Source organism: Mesoplodon densirostris, chromosome 1 (assembly GCF_025265405.1).
Source record: "Mesoplodon densirostris isolate mMesDen1 chromosome 1, mMesDen1 primary haplotype, whole genome shotgun sequence".
Classification (NCBI taxonomy): Eukaryota; Metazoa; Chordata; class Mammalia; order Artiodactyla; family Ziphiidae; genus Mesoplodon; species Mesoplodon densirostris.
The window spans coordinates 157,442,905-157,463,348 of NC_082661.1; the positions used below are offsets into that span (position 1 = coordinate 157,442,905).

At 40.1% G+C, this 20,444-nt stretch overlaps 1 protein-coding gene across 1 annotated transcript in view; it reads right to left on the bottom strand.

Annotated features, from left to right (window-relative positions):
* Window positions 1–20,444, bottom strand: part of NWD2 (NACHT and WD repeat domain containing 2) — a 219,331-nt gene that overhangs the window by 132,680 nt on the left and 66,207 nt on the right. Inside the window, exon 2 of the mRNA XM_060091553.1 lies at window positions 8,230–8,318. Coding sequence (XP_059947536.1) covers window positions 8,230–8,318 — 89 coding nt within the window. The remainder of the gene's footprint in view (window positions 1–8,229; window positions 8,319–20,444) is intronic.

The window sequence follows — 20,444 nt, forward strand, 5'->3', positions numbered from 1 at the left end:
GTTCCTGCTTTGAGACCAAGTTGTTATACTTAATTGCAAGGGCTTATGGGGGAATTTTTTTTAAAGCTATCTTTAGCAAAGCTGCAAAAGGTAACAAATGGCACCCACCAAGACAAGGACTGTTCATCTAATATTGGGAAATAAGGTTTCCATCACCTTCCTCTTTTAGATTTCAAATAAAGTTTAAGTCTTAACACAGCAGGCAAATGAACTGCTTGACTGTAAGTTTTAGTCTACTGCCTCTTATCGTTACTCAGCCCCGATTCCACAGTGCTTTTTTTTTTTTTTTTTTTTTTTTGCGGTACGCAGGCCTCTCCTGTTGTGGCCTCTCCTGCTGCGGAGCACAGGCTCTGGACGCACAGGCTCAGCGGCCATGGCTCACGGGCCCAGCTGCTCCGTGGCATGTGGGATCTTCCCGGACTGGGGCACGAACCCGTGTCCGCTGCACCAGCAGGTGGACTCTCAACCACTGTGCCACCAGGGAAGCCCCCACAGTGCTTTTGAACACTGCATTAACTATTTCATATTATGCACCTGCCAACTAAAGAACGTTGCTCACCACCTGGCTCTACAAGAATTAAGTCACTAGCCACTGCAGCCATGTTGCAGTATGACCTTCAGCACTACCCTGAAAGGAGTTCAGGGCCAAGATCAGGAAGGAGGCACTCTGTGCTCTGGGAAACCTGGCAGAACAGGCCTTCAGATAGTTAGATATTTTCAGGAGAATATTTTTATAAACCTGGATTCTTGCATCTTCCCATACTTAGAAAAGCACTAAAACCATTAACTAACATACCAGTTCCTTGTGACTAGTAGCAACCTTCTACTGAGATATGTGCTCTGTTGCACGTTCCCTTTTTGCCAAAATCACATATGTACTGACCTCCCCCTTAACTCTCGGAACAGTTTCTCAGAGCTCTCTGAGAGGCTGTCTCCCAGGCTATAGTACTCAGTAAGACACCAAAAAACTTGACTCATAGTTTCTACATTGTGTGTGTGTGTGTGTGTGTGTGTGTGTTTAGTTGACACACCCTATGAATGCAACGTCCAAAAATGATCAAATAAAAGGAAAAGTTACTAATTTGACTAGTGAAAAATTATTTTCTTAATCATTATCTGGATTTTTTTTTTAACATGTACAAATGAATTTCCATTCCCTACAGAAGCTTCTCTAACTAAGTCTCTCCATCACTTGCATCAGGACACCTGTTACCAGGCAGTCAGGCTCTCATGGCCTCACCCTGACCACTCCCATCTGGAACTTCACAGTCCAGCATGGGAGCATTTGACTACTGAGCACCCAAAATATGGCCAGTCTAAATTGGGATGTGTTGTGAGTGTAAAATATACACTGGACTTGGAAGACTTCGTATGAAAAAAAGAATATAAAATAACTAATAATTTTTATGTTGATTATGTGTTGAAATGATATTTTGGATATAAAATTATTTAAATATGTTCTTAAATTTTTTTTCTGCTTCCTTTTACGTTTCTTTTTTTTTTTTTTTTGTGGTACACGGGCCTCTCACTGCTGTGGCCTCTCCCGTTGCGGAGCACAGGCTCCGGACGTGCAGGCTCAGTGGCCATGGCTCACGGGCCCAGCTGCTCTGCGGCATGTGGGATCTTCCCAGACCAGGTCAGGAACCCGTGTCCCCTGCATCGGCAGGCAGACTCTCAACCACTGTGCCACCAGGGAAGCCCTAACTTTTCAAAACGTAGTTAGAAAATCTAATTGCATTTGTGGCTTGCATCTGTGATTCCCATTATACTTCTTTTGCACAGCAGTGGTCTAGACTCAGCTTCTGGGTCTTATTCATTTAATAAATTCACTTTAATCAACATTTATTATGTATATAATATGAACCAGGTACTCTAAAAAGGACTGGTGATAAAAAGATATAAATAACATGACTTCTGACCTTGATGAGCTTCCAGTTAGGGGGAAAGGCATTTTAAAAGTAATTAAAACAATATGAAAGATGCTATTAAAGACTAGAAATAAAGCACTATGGAATCTTGAAGAAGGAAATTCACTGTTTCTTAAAGGATGAGTAGAAAATTTTCTAGTCATTGGCATGGGGGACAATTTAAGAGCAACCCAAACAGAGGGCACAATGGGTATGAAGACTCAGGGGGAAAAAAAAGAACTTGTTTGGGGAACTGAACGCAGATTAGAAAGGCTAAAACAGGCTACCTGTGTGGGAGGGGACAGACAAGACCTCAGTGGATGGGGTGGGAAAGAGAAACTCGTATGCCAGGCTAAGACGTGCAGAATGTATCTTGTGGATGAAAGAGTCAGATGTGTATTTCAGAGATACCACTGCAGAAATATGGTGGAGGGTGGACGAGGTGGTCCAGGTGGGTGGAAGGGTCGAGGCTGGCAAGGAGAAGGACGAGATGAAGGTAAACAGGCCTGCAGCATATCTACTGCAATAGTCAAGATGACAGTAATAGGGACTTGAACAGCTGGGATACACTGGAGAAATATTTAGGAGGTAGAATCCACAGGTCTTTGGGATTTATTGGATGTTAAAGGTGAAGAAAAAGGAACAGGGTTATTTACTTTGGTGACTAAGTGATGTGAGATGAATACTAGATGCCCACTAAAAATGTTTGCTATCAGAAGGTATTCTTAAGGAACGAAACTAAGTTGAGTGGCTGGACTGAAATGAAACTGTTTTCAAAAAGGAGCAGTGGCTAAGTGCCCAGATCAATCAAGTACCCCCGTTAGAGGTCCCTGCCCCAATCAAGTTTACTCCTGCTCAGGGCACCTGTGGGGGCAGGGCGGGGCAGATTATAAGAGTTCAGGGAGTAGAGGGGGAATATTTGGGAATCAGAAAAGACTTCTTAGAAAGCAAGAACTTGGGCTGGAGTTTGAAGGGTAGGGGATAGAGGAGAAAGGGTATTTCTGATAAGAGGGGAGAACTGCAATAGGTACAGAGAATGAGATTTTCAAGTCAAGAATGAGTGATCAGCAAGATGTGCTCCAAGGATAGGCTGAGGATGGCCAAACTGGCATGGAGTGTTTATGTTGGGAAAAATGGCAGATGAAGTTGGGGAGACAGCTGGGATCACATTAAAGAGGGCCCCATGGGCAGCAGGGAGCCATTATAAGGTTTTAAGCAAAGGAAATGACAACCTGACATTTAAGTAAGGTTACTCTGGTGATGTATAGAAGAACTCAAGTAGGATGATGGTGTAGGCAGCTCTGCTTGCTACTTTTACTAAACCCAGTAAATGTCAAGCACTCTTCCAGGCCCCAGAGACTTAAAAATAAGCGAGGAGGGGCTTCCCTGGTGGCTCAGTGGTTAAGAATCCGCCTGACAATGCAGGGGACATGGGTTCGAGCCCTGGTCTGGGAGGATCCTGCATGCTGCGGAGCAACTGGGCCCGTGTGCCACAACTGCTGAGCCTGCACTCTAGAGCCCGTGCTCCGCAACAAGGGAAGCCACCGCGATGAGAAGCCCACGCACCGCAACGAATAGTGGCCCCTGTTCGCCACAACTAGAGAAAGCCCGCGCGCAGCACCGAAGACCCAACACAGCCAAAAATAAAATAAATTAAAAAAAAAAAGCGAGGACTAGTCTCTTCCTCCAGGACTTGCAACCTACTGTGGGTAAGCAGAGAACAAGATCAGTTAAGATCCTCTTTGTTCTTCTTTTTTTTAAAATAGCTTTAAAAAAATGTATTTATTTTTGGCTGCCTTGGGTTTTCGTTGCTCTACGTGGGCTTTCTCTAGTTGCGGTGAGTGGGGGCTACTCTTTGTTGCGGTGTGCAGGCTTCTCATTGCGGTGGCTTCTCTTGCTGGGGAGCATGGGCTTTAGGTGTGCGGGCTTCAGTAGTTGTGACACACGGGCTCAGTAGTTGTGGCACGTGGGCTCTAGAGCGCAGGCTCAGTAGTTGTGGCGCGTGGGCTTAGTTGCTCTGCGGCATGTGGGGTCTTCCCGGACCAGGGCTCGAACCTGTGTCCCCTGAATTGGCAGGTGGATTCTTAACCACTGCACCACCAGGGAAATCCCTTCATCTAATTTTTTGAAGTAATTAAGGTTAGATCAGGGTCTCAGCAATAAGAATGGAGAGGAAACATCTGAAAGCAGGGCTTGCAGATAATTACAAACCCTTTATTTATTGGGTCCTGCACCACCTGCTTTTACCCCAATCTGTCTTTATTTTTCCCAATTTATTCCCCTGTTCTTCCTTTTGATCCTCTTCTCCATAGTCAAGGGCACTCACTGAACACTGGCAAATCAAATAACATCTTATTTAAACCCCTTGTCTTTCTCTGAGCCATGTGAGTTTTCTGCTCTGAGTAGGCTTGACATTCTTTCCATTTAATGTTCCCATCTCCAAGCAGTCAACTATGTATATTACACATGGAATTAGCTGAAGTTCACATAATCAGAGAGGCTGGTGCATTTTCATTAAAACTCTTAGTTTAAATGAAAAAATAAAGGAAATACTAGAAAACAGTCTGCCAAACAGGCATAGAGAAAAAAGTATATGGCCTTGCTTGAAGTGTAACTCTGCAGTCTATCAACTTAGTTCAATAGAGATTTAACTAAATAGTCAAGTACCTGGCACATAGTAGGCCAATTACTGGGATAAATTGAATAAGACATAGTTCCAGTCCTGAGAATTTTTAGACGTTATAGACAGGTGATGAAAAACATACCTAGTCAGATGTCTCCTTATCTTTGCCGCTCATTCTAGTCTGCACCATGATCATTTCTTACTTGCGCTGCCTTACTGCTTCTGCCATCTCTCCCTACCCCCACTCCAGTCCCCTCACAAAGCTTGCGTGAACCTCTTAAACATAAATCCTGTCACTCTTTCTCTTCTTACTCAGTAACATTCTAAGTCCTTACTCTTAGTCCATAACATATGATCTTCCTTTGATGTCCTCTCCTACAATCATTTATCTTACTCATTACTCCATTCTACTCCATTCCCACTTGGCTTCTTTACTGTGCCTAGAATATTCTAAACACATTCCCACCCCAGACCCTTTTCCTGGTTGCCTCTGTCTGGAATTCTCCTCCCAAAACATCTGCATGATTTGCTCCATTACCTCTGCAGGTCTCTGCTCAAAGGCTGTCTTATTACTCAGTCCTTCTCTGACTACCTGGCATTCCCTACCTCGCTTTATTGTGTTTTACTTTTCTTAAAAGCATTTACTCAGTAAAATGCATCTATTACCACTGGAATTTACTGTTTATTGTCTGCCTCTCTCAACAATATTGGAAGCTCCACAAGAAGAGGGTCTGATGTTTTTTTCCCTATATTTCCAGCACGTGGAATGTTAACTGGTATGTTGTCAATGGTCAATAAACACTTCTTAAATGAACTGGATCAATGATTGGGAGTTATGCACAGGACTTTAGGGGAACAGGGTATGTGGTATAACCTGGGAGGAATGAGGGGATCAGAGAACAATTCTTTAAGCAAGTAATGTTTGGGCTGAGACTTCATTCATTCAACATTCTTACGGAGTTTTACCATGTGCCAGGCACTATTCTAGGATGTAGCTGTCATAAAGGCAGACAAGTCTCTGTTCCTGTGGAACTTACAATCTTGGAAGAAAGACAAGAAACAATCCAATACATGAGTAAACAAGAAAAATATCCAACACTGACACATGCCATGCAAATAACTAAAATAGGATGATGTAAAAGACAGCACACCTAGGGGTTTACTTTAGATTGGGTCATTAGGGAAGCAACTCTAGGAAGTGACATTTCAGAGGAGACTTGAAGGACAGTGAGTAAGCACCCATGAAAAGATGAGGGGGTGAGCATTCCTATAGAGAGACAGCCAGGGGAAAATCCTTAAATGGAAAAGGCTTTAAGTGTTCAAGGGACCAAATGGAGGACACACAGCTGCAGAGAAGTGGGCAAGGAGAAGAGGGGCATGACTTAATATCAGACAGGAAGAGTCCTAGGAATGAGTAGGACTTAGGAGGTGAAGCAGGGGAAGAAGAAGCAGATGGAAAAGCATTGTAGGTGGTAAGAACAGCAAAGGCAAGAAAGCAGGAAATAGACTGGTATGTTTGAATAACTAGGAAATGCATTTCTCCTGAATCCAATGCACAAAGATGGAATCCAGAACACTGTACGGCTAAATTCATTTTTTTTTGTGAAGCTTCTGGCACATTTTGCTGCAGCTGAGAAAAGAGGATCATCTCTCTAGTAAACACAGCCTCAGGGAGCTCTATAACCAACCTACTTTGGAAGGTGGGAAGCAAATGCAACCTTGCATATTGTATTCTAAACACAACCTCAGATGTGTAAGCTGTCACCACCCCCATTTTAGACACTAAAGGACCAGCATGTGGGCTAAGTCACTCGCAGTCAAGAGCTGGGGCTCAATTCCATGTCATGCTCTACCCAGTGCTGTTTCCTCTGCTATCCAGTATCTCATTGACTGATTCAATACACCTGCCAGGAATGATCCTTGCCATCAATTTCTTCTATGGACCTTGCCTTCTACAGTTTTCCTTTGGCTTTATCTGTCTTCTCCTGTACCTACTTAAAATTTAGAAAATATATTTTTCCTTTTTTCCCCTCAGCTAATCCTAATCAATTCCATGTTTTATGGAGGCTGTTCTGTAGCTCAACCTTCTTCTACTGACAAAAGTGATGCAAACCCAAATAAACTCAAAGATGGGATTAATAGGCTTGGATACATTTCTTTACAGTAACTGAGTCCCCAAGGAATGTCTAAGTCTTTGGGAATCTTGACATATCCGAATTTTTTAACAGTTGAGACTTTGTTATCAGTAGAACGAGATTCCTCAGAGAAGGTAGTGCTGACTTCACAAGAAATTTAGGTTGATGATTTTTCAAGTAAACAGTGACTTATGAGTATTCAATATGTGTGTCACAATGGCTTGCTGCCAACAGACACTATGCATTGAGATCAAAGCCATTCTGAAACTCTTATTTTATACATCCTATTAGAAGGCACTAGGAAGTATCCCAAGACAAAATATTTACAGTCAACCCTTGAATAACACAGGTTTGAACCGTGTGGATCCACTCGTGTGGATTTTTTCAGTAGTAAATACTACAGTATGAAATGATCCATGGTTGGTTGAATCCTCGGATATGGAGGGACCGTGGATACAGAGGGCTGACTGTAAAATTATACATGTATTTTCAACTACGCAGAGGGTCAGCACCCCTAACCCCTGCATTGTTTGAGGGTCAACTGTATTCAGAAGGAAACAAATGAGGGGTGAAATTTTCTTCCATGAACAATGACACATTTTCGGCGGGGGGGGAGGGGTGGTGGTGTGATGAATTGGGAGATTGGGATTGACATATATACACTAATATGGATAACTAATAAGAACCTGCTGTACAAAAAATAAAATAAAATTCAAAAATTCAAAAAACTCTCTCTCAACCCAAAGAGTAAAAAAATAAAAGACACATTTTGTACTCTTACATCACAAACCTCTAGTCCATAGTCCTTACTTAACAATGTAAACATGTAGTTAGGATAGCACTGTAGAGTTAAGATGTCCATTGCAAATGAAGGTGACGAATTCTGACTAAATAATGCTATCTATAGTTGCAGGAGCCATTCACTTAAAAAATTTTTTTGGATGTCTAAGATATGCCCAATGTCTTCTAGTACTTTTCTATTAGGTGGCCTCATCAATAGTGTCTACAAATGCCAGGATGTTTATGAATTTTAGCAATGACATGCACAGTTACTGTTTCTTGAAAGGCTGATGGTTTTGGGTTTTTTTTGGTAAATGGTAAATTCCCAAAATGCTTGGGAAAAAGGACATTCTTCAATGCAAATAAAAACTAAAAGGACAGAAGGCAAGGACTGACCAAGCTGCTAAAAAGAAATATTCGGGAGAGAGTTGGTCCCAATTTTTTGATGCAAAACATTTCTAGAGATGCCAGCTTAAAGGCAGGTGCTCAGCAACCTTGCCCTTTTTGACATTAGTGGAGGTTAGCAAAAAAAGCAAATAAACATAATACGAAGAAAAAGATGAGCCAATACCAGGTAGGGTCTAAGAAGCAGAGCATAAAAGTGCAAAACATCAAAAATGACTAAGTATTTTACTTCCATTTTCCAGTGTTTCTTTTCACCCACGCTTAAAGAAATGAAATATTTCAGGGCTTAAAACATATTTTTAACACCCAAACTGTGACAAGAAACAAACATTAGTTATTTAGCTGACATAATTAAAAATGAAATTAATATCAGCGTTACCTGAAATTCTAATCCATAGTTTTCTCTGCAGAATTCTCTTAACTTAGGATACACGTTTTCTCTTAGTGCCTGTCTTTCTGCTCCCGTGTCTGTGGTAGGAAAGCAAACACACAGAAAGTGAGTTATGTCCACATAGTACACATTTCTGGAAAAAAAGAAAGCTTACAAATAAATATTAACGTTAATATAATCAAGCTGGGGTGCTGCATCGTGAAATGATGGGATATTTGCCTGCTGGAAAAGACTTGCTCTTAACAGAGCAGGGGAGCTGAGATGTTTACCATGCACACAGGGAGAATGGGAGCCCTGGGTAAGTTCTGTGGGTGCTGGCAGAGCTGGGAATTCACAGCTCATTCTTTATACCCATGTAGACCCTCACATGGAGCTCTTAAATAGCCACAACCACATTGTCTTTTAAAGAGGCAGAAGGAAAAATTGTAAGGCTATCAGGTGTAGCTCCATTGAATGTAAATATTTCAAAACACACACACACACAAACACTGATTACTGATTTCCACAAACATCCAGACTCTATCATTCCCTACGGTATTTAGAAACAATGCTACTTTTACAAGATTCAGTACAGCATCTGTGCAATGAGTACCATAGTCAGGAGTGATAAATTGTCGGAGTCAACGTCTAAAACTAGCAGGTTCCACTGGCCAATGGTTCAAAATTAGCGTCTCCCGCCCTGGGCTTAGGGACCTGTTATATCAGAGAGGGGATCGTTTTACATGTGCCACAGTGTGTAAAAGCTTCAAAATAAAATATTTAAAAATTATCCGTGTCATTAAAAAATATGAGAAGAAACAGAGAACCTGAAACCAGAAGAACCATAACATATGTATGTATTTAATGCTGAATGTTCTGCACAGAAAGGGATTCTACAACCACTTGTGCTGCATGGTGCTCCACATCAGTGATGACGCTGTAAGATGCTTACAGCAAAGAGAATGGTCCTCGCCCAGCTAACTTCAGAGAAAGATAAGAATCAGAGCTTAAAAAATTAGGTTAATGTGTTATCTCATGAAAAGGACCATTTGCTAAATGTACCTCAATCCCAGCCATAACCATGAAACATCTGCATACCACATTTATAACTCAGGAACCAATTTAAAAGACTGTCCTTGTTATCCTCAAGCACATCTGTCCACGCAAACTCAACCATATGCTGTGTTGACCTACTCTACTTTCCTACTGTTCTCAAGCTTGTTTTGAGAGGCAAACAACCAATCCCAAGAGTCTGAGATGCAGCGGCAGCTTGACAGAGTGACAGGAACCAGCGTTTACATGGGAACCAAAGATTCAATACAAGGTCTTTGAGATTACCCTGTGATCCAAACAAGTAGAGTCTTTTCCCCCCATAGATCCAACATGGGCCTAAGTCCAAAGGGAAAGCAGGAGGACTGCGTTGAAGAGGGTACATCTGAGCAGTGCCCATGTGCCATTATGGCACTGGTGGAAGCAGCAGATTAAGCTTCCACATGATTTATATAATCTTGGGATCAGGCGCCCATCCTCCCTCACCCCACTGTAAGGGCTGAAAACACTAACTTCGAAGTAAAGCTGATGATATTCAATCTCTCTAAAAGGCTACCGATTTTTAAGACCTAAATAACAAAAAGTCACTTTAAAAATGAAGAGATACTACCAGATGTGGAATTTGGGAAAATATATATATATATATATATATATATATATATATATATATATATATATATATATATATATATATATTTTTTTTTTTTTTTTTTTTTTTTTTTTATTTTTTTCTGTACGCGGGCCTCTCACTGCTGTGGCCTCTCCCGTTGCGGAGCACAGGCTCCGGACACACAGGCTCCGCGGCCATGGCTCGCGGGCCCAGCCGCTCCGCGGCATGTGGGATCTTCCGGGATCAGGGCACGAACCCGTGTCCCCTGCATCGGCAGGCAGACTCTCAACCACTGCGCCACCAGGGAAGCCCTTGGGAATATATTAAACAAGGATTATTGGTAAGATACTCTAAAAAAATAGTATTCAAATAATACATGAAAAAAATTATGAAATGAGCAGAAATTTGCTTCTTAAAAATGTTATTATAACTCTTATTACTGGGTCCCGAGACATGAATGTGTCATAGTAAGGAGGCTAAGACAGAAATGCAATATCTAATTACTAACGTTTATTGAGTTCTTACTGTAGACTAGTAATGTGCTAAGTTTTTCTATGTGTATTTTCTTAGTCACTTCTGTCAAAAACCCTATGAAAATTATCAGTCCATTTTTAAAATAAGAGGAAACAAATATAAAGGGGTTAAGAGACATGCCTGAGGTCATGTGACCACTAAGTTGGAGAACCTGGATTTGAATTTAGAGAGCCGAATGCCATAGTCTGCTCTAACCATGGAAAATATGCAACTGTGCAAAGAATCACTCTTTGAAACTGACAAATGCAAGAGCTTCCCAGAATGGTTAAGGGGTGCTGAAGTCCTAATATTTATGAAACAAACAAATAAAAATCTCAGTTATCCGTGACAGATTTTTCCCTTTCTATAATACACCCTTCAACAGCCGACCCATCAATAAGTTCTCTTGCTCCATCCATCTCTAAATAAATCCTGAATGAATCTACTTCTCTGCACCTCTGGTACAAGCCAAACTCACCTCTCACCTGGACCCTATCTCGCTGTTTCCATACTTGCCTCTGTCAATCCGTCCTCCACAGAGCAGCCAGATTTATGTAAAAACATAAATCCGATCACATCACTCTCTTGTTTAAAATCCTCCAGCAGCTCTTCATGGAACTTGGAATGAAATCCCCACTCCTTACCTTGAATGTTCTCTCCTTCTCTAAGCTCATTTCTTACTACTTGCCCTGTTCATGTCACTCAAGCAGCGCTGGTGTTCATTTGGTTCCTGGGTTATATTCTCACTGGTGACCTCTGCTCTAGCCATGACTTCCTCCTGGAATGCTGAGTCCCATGATCATTTCATGTCATCTCCTGTCATTCAAGTGTCACCTTTAATGCCACCTCCTCAGAGATGCCTTCTCTGAGCCCTCCAGCTACAGACCTCTCTCTATCACACCATCTTCTTCAAATTCTTTGCACGTTACTCATCACTATTGGTGATGATTATCTGTTTACTATGTGTCTCCCCCACTGCCACGTGAGCTCAATGGGACTCAGGACCTTCTTCTGTCTCTTTCACTGCTGCATCCCCAGTGACTAGAGTCATGCTCAATTTAGGAAGGAGTACATGAAAAAACCCACACAGGCACCAGGGATAAAAATGAGCTGACAGGCAATGCGTCTCTGCAATTATCTCCAAAAACAGAAAGCCTTCCTACATTACAATATGCCATTGGTTGGACATGGAATCAAGACTGTGAAATTCTGGGAAATACATGATCGGGTTTAGAAAGTAAGTGAAGTAAGTGAATGAACTGAAATACTGATGTCTTTCCTGGTTTCTGTGTTTCTGGCAAAATACTAATATTTTATCAAATTATGTTAAATGTTTCTAAAAATGTGAGGGAAGTGTATGACAGGCATTCTGTATTATTACTTATATTACAAAAGTGACTCAGATTTTCCTATATTTGTATTAATATAGAATGATTGGCTCTGGAAATGGAAAAGTAATTAAAATAGAATGGATTAATTATGCTGGGTGACAGATAAGCTGGCTTAATTATACAAAAAACCTGATTCATACTGACAGCACATCCGGATGGTTGGCAATTAAAAAACACTAGAATGTCATGGATAGGAAAAATTAAGTCACAGAATGTCACACATAAAAAGGGACCTCTTACAAAAGTGTAGATCAAGACGAAGTATGTCATCATTTATTCTTTATAGTCACTGCATCCATTTGTATCTGTCCAGCTCCTGAATGCTTTGAAAAGATGCATTAGCACTTTGGCAGCACTAGAGAGGCTTTTAAAGAGTTGCTTTCTAAATAATTCCTCTATGATTTCAGAATTAATGACGGTCTCTGTGTAGTATCTGAGTTACCTGCAGGAAGAACATTAGCTGGTGCAGAATTATCACTCAATATCATTATCCTACTTCAAGCAGGGTTTAGATTAATTCCAAGCTTTTATTAAAAATAAGAGTGCCAAAATGACCATGTTGGACTGGAATTTCTTACTGCCCCACCTCACCCAACCTTAAGAGCATGGATGTTAGATTAAGTCATTTCCCTCTTGGCAGCTCACAAAACTTATTTAGGATCCACCTACAGCTGTCATTCCAGCCTGGGTTCCCGTCTCTGTAGGTTTGCTCTTGCCTGGATTTTCCCTCTTTACCTGGCCCCTTAGCCAATGATTCATCTGGACATCTTATCTGACTTTTGTTTTTGTTTGGGTTGATTTCCTGTCTGGCAGCTTCCCAGAGGCTACCTCCTCTCCATGCCCTCCAAGTCCTCTGTGCCCAACCATCACCCTCACCATTCATTATTTCCATATCACCACATCCTGTCAATTTTATCATAATCTTCTTTTGAATTTGGCTATGCTTTTTTGTCTACTCTCTATTTTTGTACTCACCATCTCTCAGCCCTTAGAGTCCAAAAGTCTCCTATTTGATTGACCTGTTACCTGTCCCTTCTTACTGCAGTCTTAAGCTCCACATAGCTGCTGGAGATAAATTCTAAGGCAAAACAAAAGTGAAAACTAATTTGATCATTAAAGACCTTGGCTGGCATCTGGTGGCCCAGAGGATGAAAGCCAGAATATTCAGCAGGTGTAAATGTATCTTCTACTGCTCTTTATCATGCACCCTCCAGGGTATTTTTCAGATATTACTTGAACCCGAGCCTTGTCTTTACACATACTGCTTTCCATGCCCAGAATCCCCTATCTACTGCATCTCCTTTACTTGGCAGACTCCGACCCTCCTGAGTCCCAATCAAAGGCAGCACGGTTTTGAATGCTTACTAGACAGAGACAGGCATGCCCTGGTCACCCCATAGCACTTTGTTCACCCCTATATAACATCATGTATTTTACTTTATTATAAATATAATATTTTTAATTTATTTATTTTTAGTCTGTCTCCCCCATTAGACTTGTGAATTCATGGGAGGCAAAGACTTCCTCATACATAATTATTATAATTAGGAATGAAATGCCATGTAGCATACTGATGCTACAGAAGTTAAAAAAATTTATAAGGATATACTGTGAACAATAACTTTATTTCTAACAAATTAGAAAATGTGGGTGAAATGAACAAATTCTAGAAACAGAAATTATTGAAACTGACTCAAGGAAAAGAAAATCTGAAGAGATCTACAACAAGTTAAAAATTTTTAATTAGTTATTAAAAATTTTCCCAAAGAAAATCACCACCCCAGAGTATTTAACTGATATATCAATAGTTAAAGAAACAATCCCTTACACTTTCAGAAAAGAGTAGAAGGAACACTTCAACTCATTCTTTAAGTCTATATTATCCTAAACCCCAATGAGACAATAACATCGAAAGAAAAAACACAAACCGAAAACTGCAGACCAATATATATCCCTCATGAACACTGAGGCAAAAACTCTTAGCAAGATACTAGCAAACTGACCCCAGCAATATATACACTGTCACCAAAGGGGATATAGTACAAGAATGATAGGTTAGTTTAACGTGGAATATGACACATTAATACAGGGCTTGACCATATGATCACTCCAAAGATGCAGAAAAACTTTTGCCAAAATCTAATACCCATTCAGCCATGGGGAACAGAAAGTAATTTCTTTGCCCTGATAAAGGGCACTTACACAAAACCCTACAATTAGCACCACGTTTCATGGCTTAAGACTGAATATTTTCCACCTATGATCAGGAACACATTATCACTTATAGTCAACATTTTACTGGAGGTTGTAGTCAGTGCAGTGAAGAAAAAATTAAAAATAAAGGCATCTAGACTGAAAAGGAAAAAAATATTTTCAGTTGACAAGGTCTTGTATGTAGAAAACCCTGAGGAATCCAGAGGAAAAATACAGTGACTATAAACGATTTCAACAAGATGGCTGGATAGACTATACAAATCAACAGTATTTCTCTATACTCACAACAATCCAAAAATGAAATAGAAAAACTGCATTTACAATAGCATTAAAATAACAAAACACTGAAAAACAAATTTAACAGAAGCAACGCAATACATGCATTGTAAACCATAAGACCTTGCTGAGAGAAAGATCTAAAAGGAGATCTTTCATCTTCATGGATGGGAAGACTCAATATTGTTAGCATGGCAATCCTTACCAATTACAGGCTTGGGATTCTCCAAACTGATCTACAGATCCAACACAGTCCCTATCAAAACCCCAGCATATTTTGCAATTATTTTTTCTGTGCCATTATTGAAATAAAGTTTTAAAGCACACTTTGGTCAATCTTGCTCATTATCTGATCTGTTAAGTACACCAACTGATATCAAACAGAAAAGACAGTAGAGGGACTAACTGTGGTTCTAGAACCAAACTCCCCGTGTCTGAATCCCAGCTCTTCACCTGCTAGCTGTGTGATTTCAGGCAAATTAAAAGATGTCTTTTTTTTTTTCATTTGTCGTGTGGAATCAAAATTACTAGTATCAAGCTTATGAGGTTGTTGTGAAGATTAGATGGAGTCTTTCAACACCACCTGGCATGTGGTAAATACTCAATAAATGTTGCAATTATTCTAACAAACAATTTGGGGAATCAAAGACTAAAGCATCTTTTATTACTTATGAGAATTTTTAGCACTGAAAGATTTATAGTAAAGTAGCTACAACAATCATGATCTTGATCATGATCATTGTAGTTCTTAAAATGATTAAATTTTCAAGATAGTTTTCAAAGGTTTAGGGAAAAACCATAGTTAAAATGTAATTTAAAAAATACCACCAGGGGCCTCCCTGGTGGCGCAGTGGTTGAGAGTCCGCCTGCCGATGCAGGGGATACGGGTTCGTGCCCCGGTGTGGGAGGATCCCATATGCCGCGGAGCGGCTGGGCCCGTGAGCCATGGCCGCTGGGCCTGCGCATCCGGAGCCTGTGCTCCGCAACGGGAGAGGCCACAACAGTGAGAGGCCCACATACCGCAAAAAAAAAAAAAAAAAAAAAAATACCACCAGTTTAGGGTTTCCCTGGTGGTGCAGGGGTTAAGAATCCACCTGCCAATGCAAGGGACACAGGTTCGAGCACTGGTCCGGGAAGATCCCACATGCCACGGATCAACTAAGCCTGTGCCCCACAACTACGGAGCCTATGCACTAGAGTCTGCATGCCACAACTACTGAGCCTGTGCACCTAGAGCCTGTGCTCTACAACAAGAGAAGCCACTGCAATGAGAAGCCCGTGAATCGCAATGAAGAGGAGCCCCTGCTCGCAGCAACCAGAGAAAGCCCGTGTGGAGCAATGAAGACCCAACTCAGCCAAAAATAAAGAAATAAAGGCTTAAGTTAAAAAAAATATATCACCAGTTTATCCAAATACTCTTAAAAGTTCCCAGTAGGAATTCACTAACTGTATTATTGCTACACCTCAATACACTTTAGGAAAAAGGAGTAAACTATAAAAGATAACAATGCTGGGCTTATTTCTGGTAATATTGAGGAAAAGAACGCTCACAAATATGACACTAAAACAACCGAAATATAGCATAAAAATATTTTAAAATATATATTTAAAATTGTGTCACATAGTTTGAGTGAAACTAAGCAATGCACAGAGGCCCAAGGCACAGTGAAAGCAGTAATCTCAGAAAATAAGGGATCTCTGAGGCCAGCTTTTGGTTATTTTCCACTAAGCCCTGGTGACCTCTAGTGTTGATTTTTGTCTTCTGTGGGTGCAGGGTAGATTGGACACAAAGCACAGAGTCCCAAAGTAATAAGTCTAACAGGAAATCCTTGCAAAAGGCCATGACACCAAAGAGCTAAGACCTTCAGTGTGAGGGTGAATCAGAAATCAATCTTCATCACCAAGAAAACCTGCTGCTATACCATTCGCACTAGGTGGAAGAAAAAACAACCTCCTTGATATTCGTAATCACAAGCTTGGCCTCTTGTAGGTTAGCCATGCAAATTCATTTTATTTAAAGTCTGACAAGGAATTCCCTGGTGGTCCAGTGGTTAGGACTCCATGCTTCCACTACAGGGAGCACGGGTTCCATCCCTGCTCGGGGGACTGTGAATAAGATACTGCATGCCATGCCGTGACCCCTAGTGCTTGAGAAGCATAATTTTAACAAGGCCTAATGAATTTCAGCAAGTTAAAAGTTTCAAAGACTATTAAGCCACATGCACTCACACACACAAATTCCTGGGGTTTATCCCAGGAATGCAAGGATTCTTCAATATATGCAAATCAATCAATGTGATAAACCATATTAACAAACTGAAGAATAAAAACCATACAATCTCTCAATAGATGCAGAAAAAGCTCTTGACAAAATTCAACACCCATTTATGATAAAAACTCTCCAGAGAGTGGGCATAAAGAGAACCTACCTCAACATAATAAAGGCCATATATGACAAACCCACAGCAAACATCATACTCAATGGTGAAAAACTGAAAGCATTTCCTCTATGATCAGGAACAAGAGAAGGATGTCTACTCTTGCCACTATTATTCAACATAGTTTTGGAAGTTCCAGCTATGGCAATCAAAGAAAAAGAAATAAAAGGAATACAAATTGGAAAAGAAGTAGTAAAACTGTCACTGTTTGCAGATGACATGATACTATACATAGAGAATCCTAAAGATGCCACCAGAAAACTACTAGAACTAATCATTGAATTTGGTAAGGTTGTAGGATTCAAAATTAATGCACAGAAATCTCTGGCATTCCTATACACCAGCAACGAAAAATCAGAAAGAGAAATTAAGGCATCAATCCCATTTACCATCACAACAAAAAGAATAAAATACCTAGGAATAAGCCTGCCCAAGGAGGCAAAAGACTTGTTCTCAGAAAACTATAAAACACTGATGAAAGAAATCAAAGATGACATAAAAAGAGGGAGAAATATACCATATTCTTAGATTGGAAAAATCAATATTGTGAAAATGACTATACTACCCAAAGCAATCTACAGATTCAATGCAGTCCCTATCAAACTACCAATGGCATTCTTCACAGAATTAGAACAAAAAATTTTACAATCCGAACGGAAACACAAAAGACCCCAAATAGCCCAAGCAATCTTGAGAAAGAAAAACGGAGCTGGAGGAATCAGGCTCCCAGACTGCAGACTATACTACAAAGCTACAGTAATCAAGACAGTATAGTACTGGCAGAGAAACAGGAATATAGATCAGTGGTACAGGATAGAATGCCCAGAGATAAACCCACGCACATATAGTCACCTAATTTATGACAAAGGAGGCAAGAACATACAATGGAGAAAAGACAGTCTCTTCAATAAGTGGTGCTGGGAAAACTGGACAGCTACATGTAAAAGAATGATATCAGAACACTTCCTAACACCATACACAAAAATAAACTCCAAATGGATTAAAGACCAAAATGTAAGATCAGACACCATAAAACTCTTAGAGGAAGACATAGGAAAAACACTCTTTGATATAAACTTGAGCAAGATCTTTTTTGACCCACCTCCTAGAGTAACGAAAATAAAAACAAACAAATGGGACTTAATTTAACTTAAAAGCTTTTGCAAAGCAAAGGAAACCATAAATAAGACAAAAAGACAACCCTCAGAATGGGAGAAACTATTTGCAAATGAAACAACAGACAAAGGATTAATCTCCAAAATATACAAACAGCTCATGGAGCTCAGTATCAAAAAAACAATCCAATTAAAAAATGGGCAGAAGACCTAAATAGATATTTTACCAAGGAAGACATACAGATGGCCAAGAGGCACATGAAAAGATGCTCAACATCACCAATTGTTAGAGAAATGCAAATCAAAACTACAATGAGGTTATCACCTCACACCAGTCAGAATGGCCATTATCAAAAAATCTAGAAACAAATGCTGGAGAGGGTGTGGAGAAAAGGGAACTCTCCTGTACTGTTGGTGGGAATGTAAATTGATACAACCACTATGGAAAACGGTATGGAGGTTCCTTAAAAAACTACAAATAGAACTACCATATGACCCAGCAATCCCACTACTGGGCATATACCCTGAGAAAACCATAATTCAAACAGAGACATGTACCACATGTTCATTGCAGCACTATTTACAACAGCCAGGACATGGAAGCAACCTAAGTGTCCATCAACAGATGAATGGATAAAGAAGTTGTGGCTCACAGATATAATGGAATATTGCTCAGCCATAAAAAGAAACAAAATTGAGTTATTTGTAGTGAGATGGATGGACCTAGAGTCTATCATACAGAGTGAAGTATGTCAGAAAGAGAAAAACAAATACTGTATGCTAACACACATATATGGAATCTAAAAAAAAAATGGTACTGATGAACCTATTGGCAGGGCAGGAATAAAGATGTAGACATAGAGAATGGATCTGAGGACACGGGGTGGGAGGGGGAAGCTGGGGCTAAGTGAGAGTAGCATCGACATATATACACTACTAAATGTAAAATAGTTAGCTAGTGGGAAGCAGCAGCATTAGCACAGGGAGATCAGCTTGGTGCTTTGCAATGACTTAAAGGGGTGGGACAGGGAGGATGAGAGGCAGGCTCAAGAGGGAGGGGATACGGGGACATATGTATACGTATGGCTGATTCACTTTGGTGTACAACAGAAACTAACACAGTATTGTGAAGCAATTATACTCCAATAAAGATTAAAAAAAATATCTAGACTGTCAGCCTAGAATTAAATAAGCAACGAAGTAATCTTTCAGCAAAAGAGGATATTTTTAGAAAAACAAAAAGTGAGTTTCCTGCCTTCTTTGTTTCATATCAATTATTTTATTTTTTCCAGTTTCACTGAGACATAATTGACATATAGCAATATATAGGTTTAAGGTGTACAAAATAATAATTTGACTTATATACATCATGCTTACCACAAGTTTAATGAACACCCATCATCTCATATAGATACAAAATTGAAGAAATAGAAAAAAAATTTGTGTGTGATGAGAACTCTTTGGATTTACTCTCTTAACTTTCATATATAAAAGTGTTAATTATATTTACCATGTTGTACATTACATCTCTAGTACTTATTTATCTTAGAAGTTTGAACATTTTGACTGTCTTTATCCATTGCTTGCCCCTCCCTCTGACCACAAATCTGGTCTCTTTTTCTATGAGTGAGTTTGTTTCTGGACCTACAACTAACCCATGTTAGTTCCTGTTACACAATATAGTGATTTTTTTCTATACATTTCAGAATGATCACCATGATAACTCTAGTTAAGATACATCACCATAAAAAGATATTACATACTTTCTGACTATATTCCCCGTGCTGTACATTTCATACCTGTGACTCACTTATTTTGCAACTGGAAGTTAGTACCTCAATCTCCCTCACCTATTTCTTTCCTCTCCCTACACCCCTCCTCTCTAGCAAACACCTGTTTGGTCTCTGTATCTATACTCTGCTTTGTTATGTTTGTTCATTTGTTTTGTTTCCCAGATGCCACATTGTAAGTGAAATCACACAGTATTTGTCTTTCTCTATCTGACTTATTTTGATTAGTGTGTGTGTGTGTGTGTGTATACACACACACACACACACCATATCTTCTTTATCCATTCATCTGATGGGTGCTTGGGTCGCTTCCATATCTTGGTTATTGTAAATAATGCTGCAGTGGGCATAGGGGTGCATATATCTTTTTTAATTAGTGCTTTCATTTTCTTTGGATAAAATAGCCAGGAGTGAAATTGCTGGGTAAGGTTGTTGTATTTTTAATTTTTTGTGGAGCCTCCATACATTTTCCATAGTGGCTGTACCAGTTTACATTCCCACCAACACTGCACAAGGGTTCCCTTTTCTTCACATCCTCACCAACACTTGTTGTCTTTTTGATATAGCCATTCTGACAGGTGTGAAGTGATATCTCATTGTGGTTTTGATTTGCATTTTCATTAAGATTAGCGATGGTGAACATCTTTTCATGTGCCTGCTGGCCATCTGTATTTCTTCTTTGGAAAAATGTCTATTCAGATCCTCTTCCCTTTTTTTTTTTTTTTTGCGGTACGTGGGCCTCTCACTGTTGTGGCCTCTCCCGTTGTGGAGCACAGGCTCCGGATGCACAGGCTCAGCGGCCATGGCTCACGGGCCTAGCCGCTCTG